Source organism: Fusarium tjaetaba (genome assembly GCF_013396195.1).
Source record: "Fusarium tjaetaba strain NRRL 66243 chromosome Unknown NRRL66243_c0000327, whole genome shotgun sequence".
Lineage (NCBI taxonomy): Eukaryota > Fungi > Ascomycota > Sordariomycetes > Hypocreales > Nectriaceae > Fusarium > Fusarium tjaetaba.
In genome coordinates this window covers 1-18,396 of record NW_023501523.1, presented here as the reverse complement: position 1 = coordinate 18,396, position 18,396 = coordinate 1, and the positions used below count along the sequence as shown (strand labels likewise).

The following is an 18,396-nucleotide window of genomic DNA, read 5'->3' as shown; positions in this document are numbered from 1 at the left end:
CATCGCCGGCGATGCAGAGCTCTGTGCAGCGAGTTTCATCGACTAATTCGAAAGATGCAGATGCGCTACCGTTATCGCAGTAACATGTTCCACTACCAATGGCGACGAGGCTACCTTTAGCGGCACAGGCTTGAAGGCATTGATGAGTTGTGAAAGGCGAGGGGAGGGTTGTTGCTGAGAAGGTTGAGGTTTGGGAGATGCAGCCGATGTATTTTGGGGGAGGTTGAGGGAGGGCGACTGCGAGAAGGACCATGGGAAGGAGGATTAACAGATGCATCCTTGTAGTCATCATTATGAACTTGTGTGAATAGCGATCTTGACGTAGATGGTATGAGTGGTAATTGTTGTAAGTTGTATGATTGATAATGATATTAAGCCAAGAAATCTGCAAGTCTTATATACTCTTGTTCCATCCCAGCCTCTTCATTGNNATAAGGTTCTTTCAATGAAGAGCATTCTTTATTCCTGTGTATAATAGTTCCAGAATTGCCAGAATATGGGGTTTGGCAAGGTATTTGCGTTCCAATCCGCGGCAGACAATGTTGGCGTAGTGGCAAGCACTTAGTAGCAGATATGTCTCAGACATCAACATCATAATCAGGATTGCTTACTTGGGACTGATCAGGTTGGTTTGACAATCTCGAACCTATTGATAGAAGACCTTTTAGAGTAACTACCTACGTTAGTGAATTGTTCGTCATTGACATTGGTACTTCGACGCATATAAGCTGCAATAAAATGAAGGGTTTACATCCAGGTAACATTGGGTTGACATTCTTTAAGACCAACGCCAGGCCCAATACAGCGTTCTGCTAATTGTCTTACAATTCTTCCATGTCTCAAATATTCTCCTCCTAACCTTACCAAGCATACACCATCGTCCCTTAAACCTTACCAACCACAGCGGCTCGTTACCAGCCTCATCCTCTAATCCTCGCCCTTCTTACAATTTGGCGTCACGGTAGGAGTTACATACTCCGTCCCACATCCAACAGGGCAATCCTCACCGCAAGGGTAGCTGGTCGTAACCGTAGCAGGCGATTCGGGGCATCCGCAAACTGAACTCACCGTCTCCAAGCTCAAACACATCGGCCTAATACAATCAGAGCAAATAGTTGCTGTTTCAGTGACAGTAGGACACTTGGGTTTCTTGGTGACAGTTCCATAGGCTGAAGCGTAGGTGTAGGAAGTTGCGCAGCCACTGGGACACTTTGACTTGGAGCAGGGGAATGATGTGCCAGAGGTTGGGACCTTGGAGGGGCAGTTTCGCTGTGAGGAAATGGTCTCGATGGTGAGACAGGCGGGAACGACGCAGGTTGTGCAGAGAGTTGCAGTGGTTGTGACGGTTGGGCAGGGCTTGGAGGATTTCTTTGCGATGGCGGGAGAGCTGAGTGTGTTAGTTGGGTGTGTTTGGGTATGGAAGGGAGGGATTACATTGCGAGAAAGGCTGTGACGAAGTAGAGAGACCACATGTTGTCAAGGTACGCAGGATGATATATAGTTGATAAGTTGTCAAGAATGAAATTTGTTTCTAGTAGTGCTGAGTCTTGTTGATGTCACAGACCTCTTTCAATCCAGCAGCAACATCGTCGCCTCTTATACTTGGACCCTCACACCTTCAAAATACCAACATCGTCAGCCTAGACCGAAATACGAGGTTTTGCAAAACCTATCACAATCGCTGCCGACGATCCGATCTTTGTAGTCCAAACAGAATCCTACTTTCCAAATGAAGGAATGAGGATGACAGCCGGTGATGTAAGTGAAGCACGTGGATTGGCTTGGGGGCTGAAAAGACGGCGTAGGGGGACTCTGAAGATCACTCTTGGGTAGACGCATTGAGCGTTGGCATTTATGTGAGGGGAAGGAATACGAGCGATATGATGTTGGTATTGCCAAATTGGGGTCGTGAGTGTTTGCTTTAGGTGAAGCTATATTTAGATGGGTTGTTGCGGTGATGATCATTATTTTCGAGTATCTCCCGTCCCCTTCATGCTTCTGTATGTCCAGCTCTGCGTACTCTACGTGAGTCATTGTCCGCTGCAGTCAATACAATGGCAGTAAGACTGAATGAGGCCTTCTTTTTGTGGCAGAGGGTAACACGACTTACACCTTGCAGATAGAATGGTGAGATCAACACTGTGCACAACGAAGTTAATGCTTCTGATTGTCATGGTCTATCATGGCCCTTCACAAGAAAAGCAAACCAGCCTTGAGGCAAGTCCTAACCTTCTAAAGCCCTTTGGTATATTCCAACGTCTAACCTGCTCACTTCTTTTCCTCTTTCTCCCTCTTCCACTCATCCACAACCTTCTGGACAACCTTGTCGAGATCCTCATCTTCCAATCCCAACTCCTTCATCGCAAACGCATCTCCCCTCTTCGGCCACTCAGCATCCAGCGCTCCCAACACAAACACAATCTCCTCCATCGCATGGTGGCTATACTCCGCCGCTAACTTATTAACCTCCCTCTCCAAGAACGCCTTTGAGTCTACAAACTCCTTCTTCCACTCTACGCCTGTAGCTTTCTCCAGCGCTGCTACAACTTCAAGTTGTGTCTTGCAGAAACTTTGGACGTAGAGAAGGCGGTTCTTCGTTGTATCGGGACGCTTGAGAACGGCGACTAATGCTTCGGCGACGCGGTGGAGTGTAGATGCTGAGGCTGGAACATCGCCCTTGTCGAGGATGACAGCGGTGTTGGTCTCGAGATCCGTGTGTAGTAGACCATCGAGAATACCATAATCGAAGAAATGCCCACAGACGAGTGATGTCCATGAGAAACCAGGGTATTCCTTCGCAAGCTCGACAGCTTTATTCCTTACAGTATCCTTGTCACGATACAATTTCAACAGCTTCTTCGCCTGTTCACTCTGTGCATCACAGCTCCCAAAATCAGCCGGAATGAACCTCTTGACACCAGCTTTCGCAGATGCTTCGGCAAGACGTAAATGCTGGTCAACAACGCCTGTCAAAGGGAATGAAGCGATGACTGCATCTTGGTCTTTCAAGATTGGGATCAAGCCTTCAATGGAAAGGTCGTCGGGGATCGTGACAATATTCACGGAGGATGCATGCGCAGGGGTAGATTTGGACGATGCGCGCTTGGCGACGGAAACAGAGAAGGAGTTTGAGGCGACTAGACCCTCAAGAAGGACTGTGCCTAGATTGCCGTTTGCGCCGACGAGGAGGACTTTGTTGATAGACATGATGGAATGACAAGCTGCAGATGGAGAGGGAGGTCGGTGAAGATGCTGGGATCAAGCAAAAGATACGACACCGCGGGGTAGTTTAGCTATGTAATGCGGGGTACATTTCGCACATTTATCTAAAGCTCCAACTACTCGCAAAAAGCAATCAAGACATCGGGATGACGCCCCGACACGAGAACACGGAAAGTCACCCCGAAAGTGCATCTCTCCCATCGCGGAGGCCTTCCGCCGTCTCACTAGCGCAAAACAAACCAGCACAAACATGCCCCTGTGATAACATTCCCAATTAGGTAAATTCACTAGCGAGATCTGCCGGACTTCGGTGTTGATATTCGTATTTTGTTGCTCCGTGTCCGAGTGTGACGCCGGGTCTTAGCGCGCGTATCTCCGGCCGCGAGGTCCCACAAAAGAGTCCGAAGACGCGGGGAGCCGATATGTGTAAGGGGAAGTGGTGTCTATGACGGTGAGAGTTGAGGCTGAATATGCTGATTGGGAGGGGGAATCGTATAATTTACGGATAGATTATGGGCTGCAAAAGGAATCAGTGTCAGCAGTATAAATGTAAGTCTATACAGATTTGAGATTGGCGATAAATGTATTTAGCATTGCTTGTGTTAAAGAATATCGATCTAATGCCATTTCCCATTGTTGTCGATCTAATGAGAATTGCAACATTCTTTCTACGTACCCATTTCCGTTAAGGAGAATACCTCCGCCAAGATGTTTTATTACTTCAAAGCATATCAAGCACTTGAATACGTGCATATCTCTCTCGTTGTAAACATTACTTCATGTGTTACCTTGGGGGCCAATGATCTTTGATCTTCTCCTCTATTGGAGATCCTCGCGTGGAAGTGTTCTTAAGTCCGCCCCGTGCGTCACCCCATTCGTTACAGTCTCGCTTCATCGCAACCGTCTTGTCGCACTGGGGTAACTACCTCACATCACACCTGCACATGTGAATCAGTGGCACGGAGAAAACAATGTGATATATAAAAGTCAACCCCCGTCTTCATTCTGCCCCAGTTCAAGCCACCTACAACACCCTCATCAACATGATCGACAACAAAGAAATCGTTCTCATTACTGGTGCCAACACCGGCATCGGCTTTGAGACTGTGAAAGCTCTTTTCGCTTCTCCCAAGCCTTACCATATTCTCCTGGGAAGCCGTGATCTTGCCAAAGGAGAGAAGGCTGTCGCTGACCTGGAGCGCGAATGTCCTAGCTCCAAGAGCAGTCTGGACGTGGTTCAGATTGACATCACTGATGATGAAGCTATCGAGAGACTTTTCGAGCATGTGAAGGAAAAGTTTGCAAGAGTTGACATTCTCATTAACAACGCTGGTAAGTTACTAACATCTAAATCCAACACTAAGCTAATCTTTACAGGCGCAAACTTTGATGCGTTCAATGATGCCAGCGATCCAAAGAAAGCTCGCGAGCTTTTCAACAAGTCCTACGACGTCAACGTCTCGAGCACGCAAGTCATGACTTCGGCTTTCGCTCCTCTCCTCATTGCCTCGAAATCCCCGCGCCTCCTCTTCTTGACCTCCGGCCTTGCGACCCTCGAAGGTGCACACAAGTCATACTTGACCAAGCTCGCGGGCGAGGTTCCCCGGGGCTGGCCCAAGGAGGGAATCCGTACAGCAGTGGCTTATCGATCATCCAAGACCGCGCTCAACATGATGATGCTTTCATGGCACCATCTTCTCAAGGGCGACGGTGTCAGAGTCTGGTCCGTCAGTCCTGGCTTTTTGGCAACGAGCCTCGGAGGAAAGCCTGAAGTGCTGAAGAAGGCTGGAGCTGGTGATCCAGCAACCGGTGCGGAGCTCATCAAGAATGTTATTGAGGGCAAGAGAGATGAAGATGTTGGAAAGGTTATCGGACAGCCCGAATGGGTTGGAGAGACCGGAATCCAGGCATGGTAATCCTATTCTACTAGGGTGTCATTACAAACATGACTCGAAATAGCAAGACCTGGAGTTTACAACAACACTATTAGCAATTCGGCGAATTTTCACGTTGACGTGTAAATTCTTTCAGTGACAGCAATTAGCAAAGCCACATTGATGATGTACCTATCGTCCGCTATCAAAAGTCCCTACCACAGAACAATCATAGCGTTGGTCTTGATGATCCGAGCGTCCTAAAGAAATGAGATGAAAAAAAGAAACTTCTGTTCGCTCCCTTGGCAGTTTATGCGCTGAATGTATACGTCATTGCAACTATCCAGCTCAGCCCTTGTGTCATTCGCTGGCAGTTTGTGGAGGGATGTTCCATGTAAGCGGAAGTTGAGTGACGGCGCATCGCACAAGACCAGTTTCTAGAGATGGGGATAGACCCTTGCTGGACATGTGATGAGAATCAGGGTCGAAAGGGTTTATTCTGAGAATAGAATAAAGAGGAAGATGGAGGTGGCTTGGATTACGAGAGATGGGGATGACCCAGAGACAGTGTGCAAGGGAGTTGGTACAGTATTTAGCAGTTCTTTGCAGTGTCACAGTGCGAGAAGTCCAACTCCCGGGACCCTTGCGGGCCCGGCATCGCAACCCCTGATCCACAAAGTGACGTCGGCAGTGCCGCGGAGTGCGTTGCGTACTCCGGACGCGTCTCCACTGCCTCCGACTTTCTGACTCCAATTCATAGGATACGCCCATCGCCATGAAAGTGCCAGTATCACAAACCAAGCAAAAGCTTCCAAAACAAAAAATAGCAACACAAAAGGACAACAGTAGGCAATCACACTAACGTCTCGGCGCATGAAGCATCTAGAACATCAAATATGGACCCTGCCAAGAATTCAACAGCTCAAAAAATAGGCGGCCGTTTTCAATATTTACTTCCAGTCAGGCACGGCACGGCGCAGCACAGCCCCAGATGCTGAGCTGACGTTGGGTTTTCGCCCTCAGCTTAGGTTCCCGTTAATGAATCGTAGGCAGTTAATAAATGGGTAGGGGAGTAAAAATGCAAGGCTGATCCTTTTAACCCAAGTACGCAAGGATTGTCTGCGTCTTGTTTCTTCTCTTCACTTGCTCTTCTGCCACGTCGCATCACTCACTGTTACTGTTGCTATACATTGCCCGTTTTACATATTAGACTCTCGTCTTCCCCTTCGGCCCAACGTAACGCTTAATACCTTAACTTTCCTCGAACCTAATTGATACCCCAGCTTTCATAATCTCTTCACTTTTCGCTTTTCTATTTTACGAGTACTCTGCCGGCACTTTCTTTGTCACGGAATAAACGAGGTTGGAGGTGGATTATTTACTTGCTTCGCCAACCTCCCGCCCTCGGGCTTCTTCTCACTTTCTCGTCCCCACGTCCATCATACCTCTTCAACATACAACAACCCAGAATGGAAGCTCGGTCTCTAACAGCACTAAATAACCTCGCGGGCAATCCGCCTCAATATCCCATCAACCCAGCGCAGGAGAAACAAGACCCTCTAACACTCTATATCTCGAGGGTACCGGGCACTCGAGGTAAGACAACACCCCTCTCAACCCCCACCGGGTCTGACACTAACACCGCCTCTGAACACAGATGTCATTCTATCACCTTTCAAACCACAACTAAAAAATGTTACCGCCGAGGATGTCGCCAGCTGTCTCTACTATGTTCACTTCGAAGCGCCGTCGCTAGAACCTGCCGGGCCACCACGAGATGACGAGCACCGATCTTCGAGTGACGAGAGCTCATCGATACGGAATATTAAGAGGAAGCCTTTGCCTGGTGGCGCAAGACCATTGACGCCTCCCCCGACCGATCATCTGCCTGTACCTGGCTACGGAGACGAGAACCAGGACCCTACGAGAAGACGGGGCCTTTCGGTCAATTCGACCTTTGATCCTCGACAAGCGTCAGCACGACATGGTTACAAGCAAGAGGAAGAAAGCCCAGTTCTACCACCTCGGCCAAAGAACGTCCCGAGAATCCAGACTCCGGAACCAGCTGTAGCCCGGAAACCACTTGGACCTCGAATGACATCGAACAATGCCTCGGCACTGGGCGACCACCCTCTCCCGCCCCTTCCACCTCCCAACCAGGGAGGTCCCGATTTCGATCGAATGCGTGCGACGAGTCGCCCTCCCCTACCGGATCGAAACACCGAAAACCGCTCCCCCTCACCTCGAAAAAGCTATGAAGGAAAGCAGCCTTTTACATTAGCTCTAATCCGTCGTGATCCCAGCACAGGAAATCAGTGGAACGTTGGACATATTTCGTCTTTCCAGTCTGAAGCACCACCACCTGATCAGGACGATGCGAACCCACTGTTCGCCTCTGTGCCGCCCGTTGCGCAACCGCCAACTTCCGGGAACCCACCCATAAACGTTCAAATCGAGACTCTTGGTTATGGAAAGTTCCGTGGTATGCCTGCGCGACGGAGTTTCGATGCGGGTCCAGGCTCAGATATGACCCAGCCACGGGACGGTGGTGTCGTGCTGCAGAGACAAGTTGCAATGGCTTATGGGAAAAGCTGGGCGTCAAATTGGCGAGAGAAACTGCAAGACGGTGCTGGAAAGGGGCATGGGCGACAGGGCAGTGTTGGCTCAATTGAATCGACCGAGGGCTCATCCCCTGTTGAGCCTGCGATCTCAATGCATCCAGGTCCAGGACTCAGACCTCGGGGGTACATCTTTACCAGCCCCTGGAACGGAAGATGTGAATTCCGTACAGGAGCTGCTGGTCGAAGCTTGCGCTGCTATCACATTCTGCATGATGACCGACCAAGCAATCCTCTGGCTGAGTTCAGTCAGGGGCAAGTTCAAGGTGGTGGTGGCGGTATGCCCATGAGTGAACTCCGATTCAATCTTCCTACAGCAGAACTCTTCAAGTCTGCTGAAGGTCGTGAGGAAGTCAAGACTCAGCTCCAAGGACATTTCAACAAGTTACTCCGCCGCGACGAACGAGGCGATGGTTACGATAACGACGGCATGGTTTCGCCGTTCGATATCAATCTTGGAAAGGAGAAAGCCGGCGGTGGCAACCGAGGAAAGAGAGCTAAGCTTGGCAAACTCATCATCTATCCTGATGGACTTAAGATGCTCGATCTACTGGTATCTGCAAACATGGGCCTTTGGTGGCAAGCTTGGGAGAAGAGTTTTTAGGAAACTCGTGACCATCTAAACCAATTTTTGAGATACCTACATGATTTCTGGAGTTTTTGTTTTCATTTTTGTAAAGCTGATGGTTTGCATGTTGGCTATTTACGTAGAGGGAGTTGCCGCGAGGATTGAGACGACATAACGATCATATGGAAACGGCTGAAATACCAAAACATAACAATTGGATGATTTATAGATAAACTGGTCTTAATTACATCAATGTTTCTTATTAATATGCGATCATAATTGGCTCATGATGTTGAGTGATGAAGTTCAATTGACGTTGATCACGTGAAAAGTCACGAGAGTTGCTCCAGCCAATCAACAGCCTAGAGTTGTAATCCCGCTGAGCAACTTTCGTAGCCGAACACATCCATCACGTCAAATCCTCGCCTCCCGCCCAGCCCGTCCGCCTCAATTGACCCCGGGACGTCAAGTCAATTGACACTCCTTCGAATCTCCCTTCCTCCTCGAACATCCTCCTCGACACAATGGCCCACGCACTCATCGCGCGACGCCAGCTCGCCTCCGCTGCCACCAGCAGAGCTAGCATCCTCGGCCTGGTCCAACAGCGAAGCTACGCGACACCCCATGGACCTCCTCCTGCCAACTTCCGAACGAGCAAGCCTGTGCAGTGGACCTGGGACAGGGACAGCACCCTCGATCGCATGGGAAAGTTTTTCCTCATGACAGAGATGGCGAGGGGCATGTATGTCCTGCTTGAGCAGTTCTTCCGACCACCGTATGTTATAAAGAACTTGGATCATGAGGGAGGGCAATTAGACTGACGAGAGATTAGTTATACAATTTACTACCCCTTCGAGAAGGTATACGACATCGAACGAAGCTACATACGCAAATAACTGACCTAGTTAGGGCCCTATTTCCCCTCGATTCCGTGGCGAGCACGCCCTTCGACGATACCCCTCCGGTGAAGAACGATGCATTGCTTGCAAGCTTTGCGAGGCTGTACGACACCACATCTCTCAAGAGCAGCCAGGTTGCTGACATCAATGAACAGATCTGCCCCGCCCAGGCCATTACCATCGAGGCTGAGGAGCGAGCTGACGGATCCCGCCGAACAACCAAGTACGACATCGACATGACCAAGTGCATTTACTGCGGTTTCTGCCAGGAGTCCTGCCCCGTTGACGCTATCGTTGAGTCACCCAACGCCGAGTACGCCACCGAGACCCGAGAAGAGCTTCTTTACAACAAGGGTGCGTTTCCTACCGCGTCTACAACCTGTCCTGGTCGATGTTCCGAGATTACTTTACTAACAGTCCAACAGAGAAGCTTCTCTCCAACGGCGACAAGTGGGAGCCTGAGCTTGCAGCTGCTATCCGCGCTGACTCACCATACCGATAAACGATACGAAAAGGAAAGGGAGAAGAGGAAAGCATGGTTTTTATGTTGTTTTGTTTGTTGCCTCGGGTCGTTTGAAACGTCGCTATTGTAGGAACAGGATCATTTTTTGGTGGAAAGGCGGCACAGGATACGATGAGGCTTCAGACGGAAGGGATGGGTGGGTGTACATAATCTAGATGTCCAAAAATGCCCCTTTGTCACTCAATTGGTTGGTTTGTGTGAAGCTGACGGTGGGAAGCCATGGTCAAGAGGAGAAGTGTACGATCTGGGCATAGTGGTGAGGTCAGTTCTTTGGTGTTGTTATCACTCACGGAGTTTCAGCACGTCAACATCATAATCATGATTCATTCAACTAATTATATACGACGAAAGGCTCAGTCTAGGCTTATTTGGGAGCTGGGTATGCGCACTTCTTAACCTCAGGCTTGGTCTCAGCAGCCGCGAGAGCAACCTCAGTCAAACCAGAAGCAACCTGCTTCATCCACATATGGTACTGTTTCTCACTGGGATAGAAAGGACAAGCCGCGGAACCACTCTCCTCGCCAAACTCAATAGTGTAGCTCTGCAGCTTGCTCTTACCGCAAGCCTTGCCGTAGAATCGGCCAAGGGCGTAGTCAGTGCTGGCTCCGGAAGTAGGATACAAACCAACAGCCTCTTGCACGACGTACTTTGTGGTACCGGCGCTCTCCATGGACTTCTTCATGCTGTTGCCGACCTTCTTCTGGACGTTGATGTCCTTGGAGGTGATATACTCCTTGTACTTAGTCTTGGGGGTCTCAGCGTCGCCGAGAACTCCACGACGTCCGTCGAACTTCTTGTTTGCGAAACTCTCCTTGGGGTCCTTGGTCTGCGCATCATCATCACCCCATGCGTAGAGAATATCACCGCCGAAAGAGTGCAGATCGACAAACCAGCTTAGGCTCTTGTACTTGTCCATAACCCAGACGACGTTCTTGGTCTCGGGCTCTGACTCGGGGCCAGTACCGTGGAAGACCTCACTGGTAGGATCCTCAGAGGCAACAGAGCTCAGATCAATGCCTGAGTTGAACGCCTTCTTGTAGTTAAACAAGAAGTCGTAGTTGCGGTTGATGTCGATACCAACCGCATCAGGGTTACCCTTTGAGCTCTTGGGGTTACGGTTCTTGCGCCAGCATGAGTTGGTGGATTGATCGTACTTGACACCATCGGGGTTAATGATGGGAAGGACGACGATACCGCCATCAACAGCCTTGCGGACTTGGGCAGCAGTGAAAGTAGTCTTGCCATACTTAAGACCCTTACCCGCCTTACGAGCGTGCAGAAGGTCAGACAGCCAGTAGACTACATGATCGGGGCCACCACGCTCACGCGCATGGGCACCGCTAATGATGAAGAACTTGGGGTTCTTTCCAATCTTTGCACCAAGGGTCTTTATACCCTCATATGTCTTGTAGGGAGGACGAATGAGCTCAACCTCCTTGAAGTTCTTAGCAAGACCCTCGAGAGCGGAAGAGACCTCAGCGGGAGTGAGAATGGACTTGAGGTTGCGGTCTGAAGTAGAAAGGCCCTTAGGGACGATAGTGCCCTTCTTGAAGCGATCGCCCGTGCCGATGGGGAAATCGGGTTCCGGGCGGGTGGCTTGTCTAGCGGCGAGAACTGCAGCGCGCTCCGAGTGGGGGACTGAGTCGGAGGGGATAAGACAGGCAGAAGCCGAAAGAGCGTAGGCTAGGAGTTGAAGCTTCATGATTGGAACCCGATGTAAAGAAATACCAGTAAAAGGATGAGGAGTGAGGAACTCACAATTATGGGAGAAGAGGGTTATATTTAAGCTTAAGCTTAAGACAATTGATCAACGAGGCATTGGATCTCCTGTACGACGTTGGAATTCTTGGCCCTGTGAATCAACTGGATTCCAGTGGCTCTCCTTCCTATCTCAGCCCGCTTCCCGTAAACAAAGTCCCCTGAGGGCACGGGCAGACTGTTTGTGGTAGGTGAAGCGATAGATAACATGCAGCAGGGGCTCATGATTGGATGAGTACAAGGAACGTTTGTAGACGATCTTTTGGTGATTGCAATCTGACCTGGGGAACATATACAAGGGACATTCATGCTGTGTCGGTAGTTGGTGCTTATTGGGGGAATTAGAGGCTTGGCCGCGGAATGGAGAGATGGAGGTTCAGGGTAGGGGATGTAAGATGGCTGGTCTGGCGGTATGGGCTTATCTGCAGAACATGGGAAAGGCAGTTCCTAAGACTAAAGTTATCTTCAATCTATCAAGCATTAAGATTTTTGAATTACCATTTCAGATTGTCAATTGGCAGGTATCAGGGTGCCTTGAATGCGTATAAGGTAATCATTATATTTGTTAGTTCTCTTGTCTAACATGTCAGTTGTTTTCCCAGATTGAAAGAGACCAATGGGGACAAGTTCGATTATGCTGACTAGACTACAACCAGCGTTTCAATCAATAAACACCATATACCTTATGAGAACATCTTGCAAATTGACTTTCACCTCAATTCCGCTTCCTCGTAAATTCTCATTGAACTGAAATCTTCAATGCCTTTCCCTTCCTCGGCCTCATCACCCAATCACACGTCCCCCTCACTGACGTATACCGGAGCGTTCCCCCGTCACAGTCACGTGATTCCTCACAAACCGAACTTAGCTTAGCTTTCTCCATCGGAACAGACCAGTCAACCCGGGTAGAACGAGAAATTTATCATCACCTTCAACCTCATCATCCAAACTCCACCACCGCCCACCGACGCCAATTGACCCTTTCCTCCTCGACAACCGGGAAAAGAGAAAACACAGCAAAAATGTTCCGATCAGCAGTCCTCCGATCCGTCCGCGTCGCCGCCCGTCCCGCCATGCGCTCATTCGCCGTGGCGCCCCGCGTCGCTACCGCCGCTGTCCCCAAGATCCAGAGCTTCCAGGCCGTGCGGTTCTACAGCGCTGGCGGTGCGCTCAACAAGGAGGAGGTCGAGGGCCGAATTATGAGCTTGTTGAAGGGTTTCGACAAGGTGAGAAATCATCTCCGAGATGGCAATGGATTCACCGAGGGAATCCCCCTCCAAATTGCCGATCTGATAAACCAGTAGCTAACGATAGTCTCAGGTTAACGATGTCTCCAACGTACGTCTCGATAATCAACAGACTCGAATGTTTATCTAACCACCCGCAGATCGGTACCAGCGCTCACTTCGCTAACGACCTCGGTCTTGACTCTCTCGACACCGTTGAGGTCGTCATGGCCATTGAGGAGGAATTCAGCATTGAGATCCCCGACAAGGACGCCGACTCCATCCACTCCGGTATACCTAGCCTTTCCCCCTCTTGAGCTCCAAAACACTGTACTAACAACTTCCCAGTCCAACAGGCTGTCGAGTACATCCTGAACCAGCCCGACGCCAATTAAACGTATATCTCCCAAACCACCACCTCTCTCTCTTCCTCCTCATTGTACAATTACCACTCTCATGACCACCGGAATCCTTACACGGCAAGGATTTAAAAGATGCCGATAAAAAGCCAGCAGGGGACGGTGAGGGTGGTGGTGGTGGAAGGAAAGATATAAAAACGCAATATAACGCATCAAGTTCTTTTTTAATCTCGGCGCACCATGAGACGGTTCATTGTTTTTCAGACGGTCGTGGAGGAGGGAGCCACACGAGGAGAGATGAGGAGACGTTTGAATGAAAGACTTGACGAGTGTTGGGCTTGAAGTGTATGCTTGACGTCCTTCTTCACTGCTCGAAGGGATGACACGATTGGCAGATCCCTGGTTTTCATACTGTGAAGCAGTGAATACGGCGAATGGGATGCATTGAGTTTGCTGAGTTGACCAAGGGTAGATGGTGGAATCTCTACTCTGTGGCTTTGTATAGTGTATAGAAACACCCAATTTCTCTACCTACATCCTGTGACTGCTCCCTGTAGAGCTCACATAGCCGCTATTCCCGATATCCCCATCTCCACCAGGGAGCATGACTAGTACGGAGTACGCAGGCCTCGTTATCACGTAGACAGCCAAAGATCTGCCGAGAATCAACATTACATCACCGCAAATGGCTGGGTACTAAGTAGATCCAGTGCCAACAGGCCCGGCGAACACGTAATGTCCATTATGCATCCTCCCATACATGCAGCTATTTTCATACATGATTTGCCTCGATATATCTAACGAGGTCTTAACCCCCATTTGCAGTTGTTTTTGTAGATCCGAGCCTCCCCAAAACACCATGCCCAAGAGGAAGATACCAAGCAGAGAGACCCAATTGCGCATCGAGCATACAAGTCAGTCGGCTTTGCTTGTTACCCTCATCAAGCCTAAAAACTGAGTGGGCAGAAAACAGATTCCATCTGCCTTCCAAAGCAGTTCATGATATGATAGCGATTATCAAGCAATATATGAAAACAGAAAATGTCAAAACTCCTGGCCGTGTATCCTATATCCTTTTTGATCTTGGCCATAATAAATTGCCATGCATCCTCATATTTTTCTTTCGTCCGTTCCCCTCAAGCGTAAGCTTGTTGGCGAAATGCAGTATGTCGTAGCGACTGTGGTGTTGTCCGCTCAAGATCATGGCTCATCAACTCGTCATCTCCTTTTTTTGTCTAAGCTACCAACTCCGACGCTTGGCTGATAAAACTGAAACCAGTTGTCCAAAGACGCTATCCTCCGCCTTCAGCCTGGTCGTTTATCGGCCGCTGACAGGAACTCCCTTGGTTCCATTGGTGGAAGGCTTGCCAGCGACTGCACCAGCATAGCTGCTCCAGACATTGGCCAAGCCAGCTGATGTCCTCTTAGGTGACTTGATAGAAGGCTCACCGTCTTCCTCCATGCCNNGACACATGACGTTCCATGCCACCACGCTCACGCTCTTTGCCAATAGGACTAATCGGGCTAATGGCACTAGCGGTAGCACCAGCTCGAGCGGCCGCAGGGTGGAGAAGAGGACTAGAATTGCCTGCAGTATCATCAAGACGGCTTCGCTGAAGTTGCTGAGAAAGCATGGACATGCCGTCACTGCCTGATCGCAAAGAAGATGGACGAACGAATCCGTTCGTGCCTCCCATTTCTTGTGAAAGAACAGAGTTCCGGAGTGGGCTTCCAACGTGACCAAAAGCAGAGGCACCTCGGAGAGATCGAGATGTTTCCTCCTCTTCCTTCTGTCGCTGGAACATAGGACCCCATCGGCTAGGGCTGGTTCCAATGGGACTGCCGTACTTGCTCAAGCCCTCGACATCGCTGTCAGCTCGCATAGAGCCACGGCGAGCCTTTTCGACTGGAGTCAAGAGGTCTTGAAGGTTTTCGGGTACATAGTTCTCGGGGAGATTGTCGTCATCGTCACCAAAGGCAAAACCAGGCTCCCAGTCTCGGTCAACAGACGTCTTAGGCATGCTGGAACTGAGCATCCGGGGCTTGGTAAAGCGGGACGAGTGCATAGCTCGTCTGCCAAAATACTCTTCCCCGTTGGCTTGCTGAGAGTTAGGAGGACTTCTATCCAGAGGGGCCAAGAGGTGTTCCGACGAACCAAATGCTGAAGTGTGTAAAAGCTTGAGTGTCTCCGATGTACGCGAGTCCTTAGCATTGCTGAGTGAAGGAGTTGGCGATTCGATGCCAAATTGGTTGGGAACGGACGATGGCCATGGACCAGCGGGGAAGCGAGCAGCGTTGGAGATGCCATTGGAATCGAAAGATGCGGGGAGAGGAGCGTCTAGGACAGAGAGACCCTTGTTGTTGATGGGAGAAAGTCCCATGCCAAAGCGCAAAGACTCTTCGTCTCGGGGAGAACCGTAGTTGGATCCAGTATAGGACATATCGATGGTTGGGAGACCATTCTCAAGACTGGGCTGTCGACCGAGAGTATGTTGATCTTGTTCATCGTAAGGATATGCCGAAGTGTATGCTGGAACGTCAGCGCGGTAGAGGGAGGTAGTAAGGGCGCTGGTGGAGGATTGATTGTTGCTTGCGGAGGTGGGGTTAGATCGACCCGCGAGGGCGGAAGTATTGCCTATCGTGACGCCATTCTTTCCGTAGTTGATGCGTCGACCGTCGGGGAGGATATGAATATTTGCGCATTTCGGACCAAACTTGCAGTTTCCCTGTAATTGAAAAACGATCGTCAGTGCTGCTGTGGATTGGAGACGTTGCGACGTGGTGAGGGGTGGATGCGGCTGGCAGCGGGCGATGGATCATGATATGGCGCACTCACCTTTGCAAAGTATTTGCAGACGTTCTCAGCAGCGTTGCTCAGATCATGACTGAAAGGACAGGCATTACCAGCCTGACAAGCACCTTGACGAAAGAACTTGCAAGGAACGTGGGACGTATCTATAATTCAGTCGTGTCAGTAGGGGCGACATTTGGTATTCAAGGTTTGGCGGGGGTCGTGTGCAACATGCAACAACCACGCAGCAAAGCAAAGCAACAATGGATGAACAGAACGTACTCGGGGGACTTCGGGGTCCGTCGAAGCGGGGAGTATTCGCCATAGCGCTCGCCTGAGAGTGTGAACCTCCGTTGGCAACGCTGAGGCTACCGCTCCTGGCGTGGCGGTATTCAGGCATGATACTTTTGTGTTGGAGGGCTGATGGGTTGAAGCAATTCGCGATGGAGGGCGAAATCGGGGGGTGGGCCGAAGTCCAAGGTTCGAAAGAAGGGAAGGTGCAGGAAGGATAAAAAGAAAGTGGAGGGAGTTTAGAAGAAACCGAGTTGGACACCGGGAAGTCAAAGAGGAGAGTGCTATAATGGTAGCGAGTTGAATGAAGCTCAGCGGCGGAGAGGGCGGCAAACGATGGCCTGTAGTGGGTGAAAGCGGGCGAGAGTGGCCGAAGTGGGCGTTCCTTTAGGCGTCGCAGTGTAAAGTTAGGCGTAGCAAGGTAACTAATGTAAGCTTCGTGGGTAAAAGAACCTGGAAGACCTGACGCGATTGATGCAATGCGAGTGATGGGGAAATGGTGGGGGCGTTATGATGTTCCTGTCCTATCTCTTCTGTTCTGTCTGTCTGTGCCTCTGCGAGTCTGGGAATGGCCTGGCCTGGGCTGTTCTTTGCGAGCAACGAGCGACGGATATGGAGGGGTGAACAGACAAAAGTGACTTTGATATCCCGCAGTGATGATATGCTTAAGCTTGTACCTCACGGACTGGGTATGTCGCCGTGCCCGGACTCTGATGGTGCAACCGGCAGCGACGGCGGATTTGTTTCCACTACCGGTAAGATAATTGCGAGTAAGTCGTGATTAGAGTGGCGCAAGATAAATAAAAAGAGTTGATAACGAATTGAGCAAGTTCAGGTTTTCTTTCTGAGCTGAGGATAAATAAATGGCGGGCGAAAGAGAGGCACCTGACAAACGAGGATCTGATCCTGGTTTAGATGCGTTATGCCCTGTAAACCAGAAATGCTACCCCGTACTTCCTAATCTGTAGTACCACTCACTCGAGTCGAGTACTGTACTCGGCAGGCAATGCAGTGCAGATGTTCGCATCGAATAGCGATCTGCTTGTATGAGGCCACTTTTGTTTATTGGGTCAGCCAAGGAAATACCTCCCACTCTGCAGTTCTATATCCGGAAATGTTCCAGATGGCTTATATGAGAAAATAGTGAACCAGCTGCGGATATCTCGGGATACTTGTTTTGGTGTAAGACGAGTAAGAGCTATAACTTTGCTAGGCATGCTATGTCGCTCGAGTCTTGTGAGGTCGTGATTTCTCAGGTGATCGCTCACGTAGAAGGATCAAAGAATGTGAAAAGCCGGAGAGAAGTAAATGGAAGAGCCATCATACAATACAGCAGACAACACGTCTCAGGTGGGAAAGGGCTGCCTCTTAATATACCAGCCTCCTCTGCTTACATAGCCTACACCACCAGACAGCCATCCATATCCTACAGACCTACACTTTGAGGTCCTAGACTTAGGCAGAAGATTCAACCCGAAAACCGCCAACGTGACTGACTATCGGACCCGAAACAAACCTCATCGTGTGTGTCTGTTGGCCCACCCGCCCGTCTAGACACCTCTCTACTCTGGGTGTAGACACGGCTGAGGGTGGGATAACAATGGGTTGTGGAATTCTTCAACTCTAGACAATCTGAAACATCCCATCACAGCACCCACTTCACAAGTTCACTGTATCCTCACCGGTAAACTGGCGCGGAACGTTGCGAACCGGGAGTCAGCCTAGCCGCAATGCGCAGTTCTTCAAGCCTGAACCCATGAACCTGGAAAAAAGTATCTTTATGAGCTGCGTATGCTCGAAGCTCGAAGCTAGAAGAATAGACTTTTAGGTTATTTGACGTCCCCTTGATGGCTTGGCCTCTCATTTGCTACATGTCCCTCCCAAAAGGGCCATCTGGATGACAAGCGAAGGGAGGAATCAGGCCATCAAAGGGTCACACACACAGATGGATGTGCTGAATAACTTGTTCTGATGCATATCTGCATCTCTTAGGGTTGCACTTGAGACCGGAGGAGACATCATCTTAGTATCATAGATCTCATCTCACCGGTCTGGATCTTATCGTTCTTGGAGCTATCGAAACATCCCAGCCTTCTCATCCAGTCATATCCAGCATAAGAATATGAAGTGAAACAAGCTTCCAATGAGATACAACGGAAAGCCCGCGAGTGAACCTGGAATGTTAGCCACGATATCATAGCCCGAGTCCGTCGAATTTGAAGCTTCACGTCTAGATTCCTGTGTCAGTGCCATCGCCACCGGTAGGT

The 18,396-nt window shown here is 49.9% G+C and overlaps 7 protein-coding genes across 7 annotated transcripts; 4 read left to right on the top strand and 3 right to left on the bottom strand.

The window, feature by feature from the left end:
* Positions 1-2,268: 2,268 nt before the first annotated feature.
* Positions 2,269-3,207, bottom strand: FTJAE_12230 (uncharacterized protein; the record flags this gene model as incomplete). The annotated part of the gene is made up of 1 exon (XM_037345255.1): positions 2,269-3,207. One exon carries the CDS (start codon positions 3,205-3,207, stop codon positions 2,269-2,271), a length of 939 nt encoding a protein of 312 aa, XP_037200734.1.
* Positions 3,208-4,265: 1,058 nt separating this feature from the next.
* Positions 4,266-5,138, top strand: FTJAE_12229 (short-chain alcohol dehydrogenase; the record flags this gene model as incomplete). Its single annotated transcript, XM_037345253.1, has 2 exons — positions 4,266-4,554; positions 4,600-5,138. The coding sequence occupies 2 exons, from the start codon at positions 4,266-4,268 to the stop codon at positions 5,136-5,138; spliced, it is 828 nt and encodes a 275-aa protein (XP_037200733.1).
* Positions 5,139-6,565: 1,427 nt separating this feature from the next.
* On the top strand, positions 6,566-8,318 carry FTJAE_12228 (oxidoreductase; the record flags this gene model as incomplete). The annotated part of the gene is made up of 2 exons (XM_037345252.1): positions 6,566-6,692; positions 6,754-8,318. 2 exons carry the CDS (start codon positions 6,566-6,568, stop codon positions 8,316-8,318), a joined length of 1,692 nt encoding a protein of 563 aa, XP_037200732.1.
* A 488-nt stretch (positions 8,319-8,806) lies between these two features.
* Positions 8,807-9,683, top strand: FTJAE_12227 (NADH-ubiquinone oxidoreductase subunit; the record flags this gene model as incomplete). Its single annotated transcript, XM_037345251.1, has 3 exons — positions 8,807-9,057; positions 9,192-9,535; positions 9,607-9,683. The coding sequence occupies 3 exons, from the start codon at positions 8,807-8,809 to the stop codon at positions 9,681-9,683; spliced, it is 672 nt and encodes a 223-aa protein (XP_037200731.1).
* A 385-nt stretch (positions 9,684-10,068) lies between these two features.
* On the bottom strand, positions 10,069-11,406 carry FTJAE_12226 (carboxypeptidase A4; the record flags this gene model as incomplete). The annotated part of the gene is made up of 1 exon (XM_037345250.1): positions 10,069-11,406. The coding sequence occupies one exon, from the start codon at positions 11,404-11,406 to the stop codon at positions 10,069-10,071; it is 1,338 nt and encodes a 445-aa protein (XP_037200730.1).
* A 1,078-nt stretch (positions 11,407-12,484) lies between these two features.
* FTJAE_12225 (NADH dehydrogenase (ubiquinone) 1 alpha beta subcomplex 1) lies at positions 12,485-13,083 on the top strand (the record flags this gene model as incomplete). Its single annotated transcript, XM_037345249.1, has 4 exons — positions 12,485-12,688; positions 12,783-12,800; positions 12,850-12,979; positions 13,037-13,083. The coding sequence occupies 4 exons, from the start codon at positions 12,485-12,487 to the stop codon at positions 13,081-13,083; spliced, it is 399 nt and encodes a 132-aa protein (XP_037200729.1).
* Positions 13,084-14,365: 1,282 nt separating this feature from the next.
* On the bottom strand, positions 14,366-16,238 carry FTJAE_12224 (spindle poison sensitivity Scp3; the record flags this gene model as incomplete). The annotated part of the gene is made up of 4 exons (XM_037345248.1): positions 14,366-14,499; positions 14,546-15,773; positions 15,884-16,002; positions 16,121-16,238. The coding sequence occupies 4 exons, from the start codon at positions 16,236-16,238 to the stop codon at positions 14,366-14,368; spliced, it is 1,599 nt and encodes a 532-aa protein (XP_037200728.1).
* Between the last annotated feature and the right edge of the window lie 2,158 nt (positions 16,239-18,396).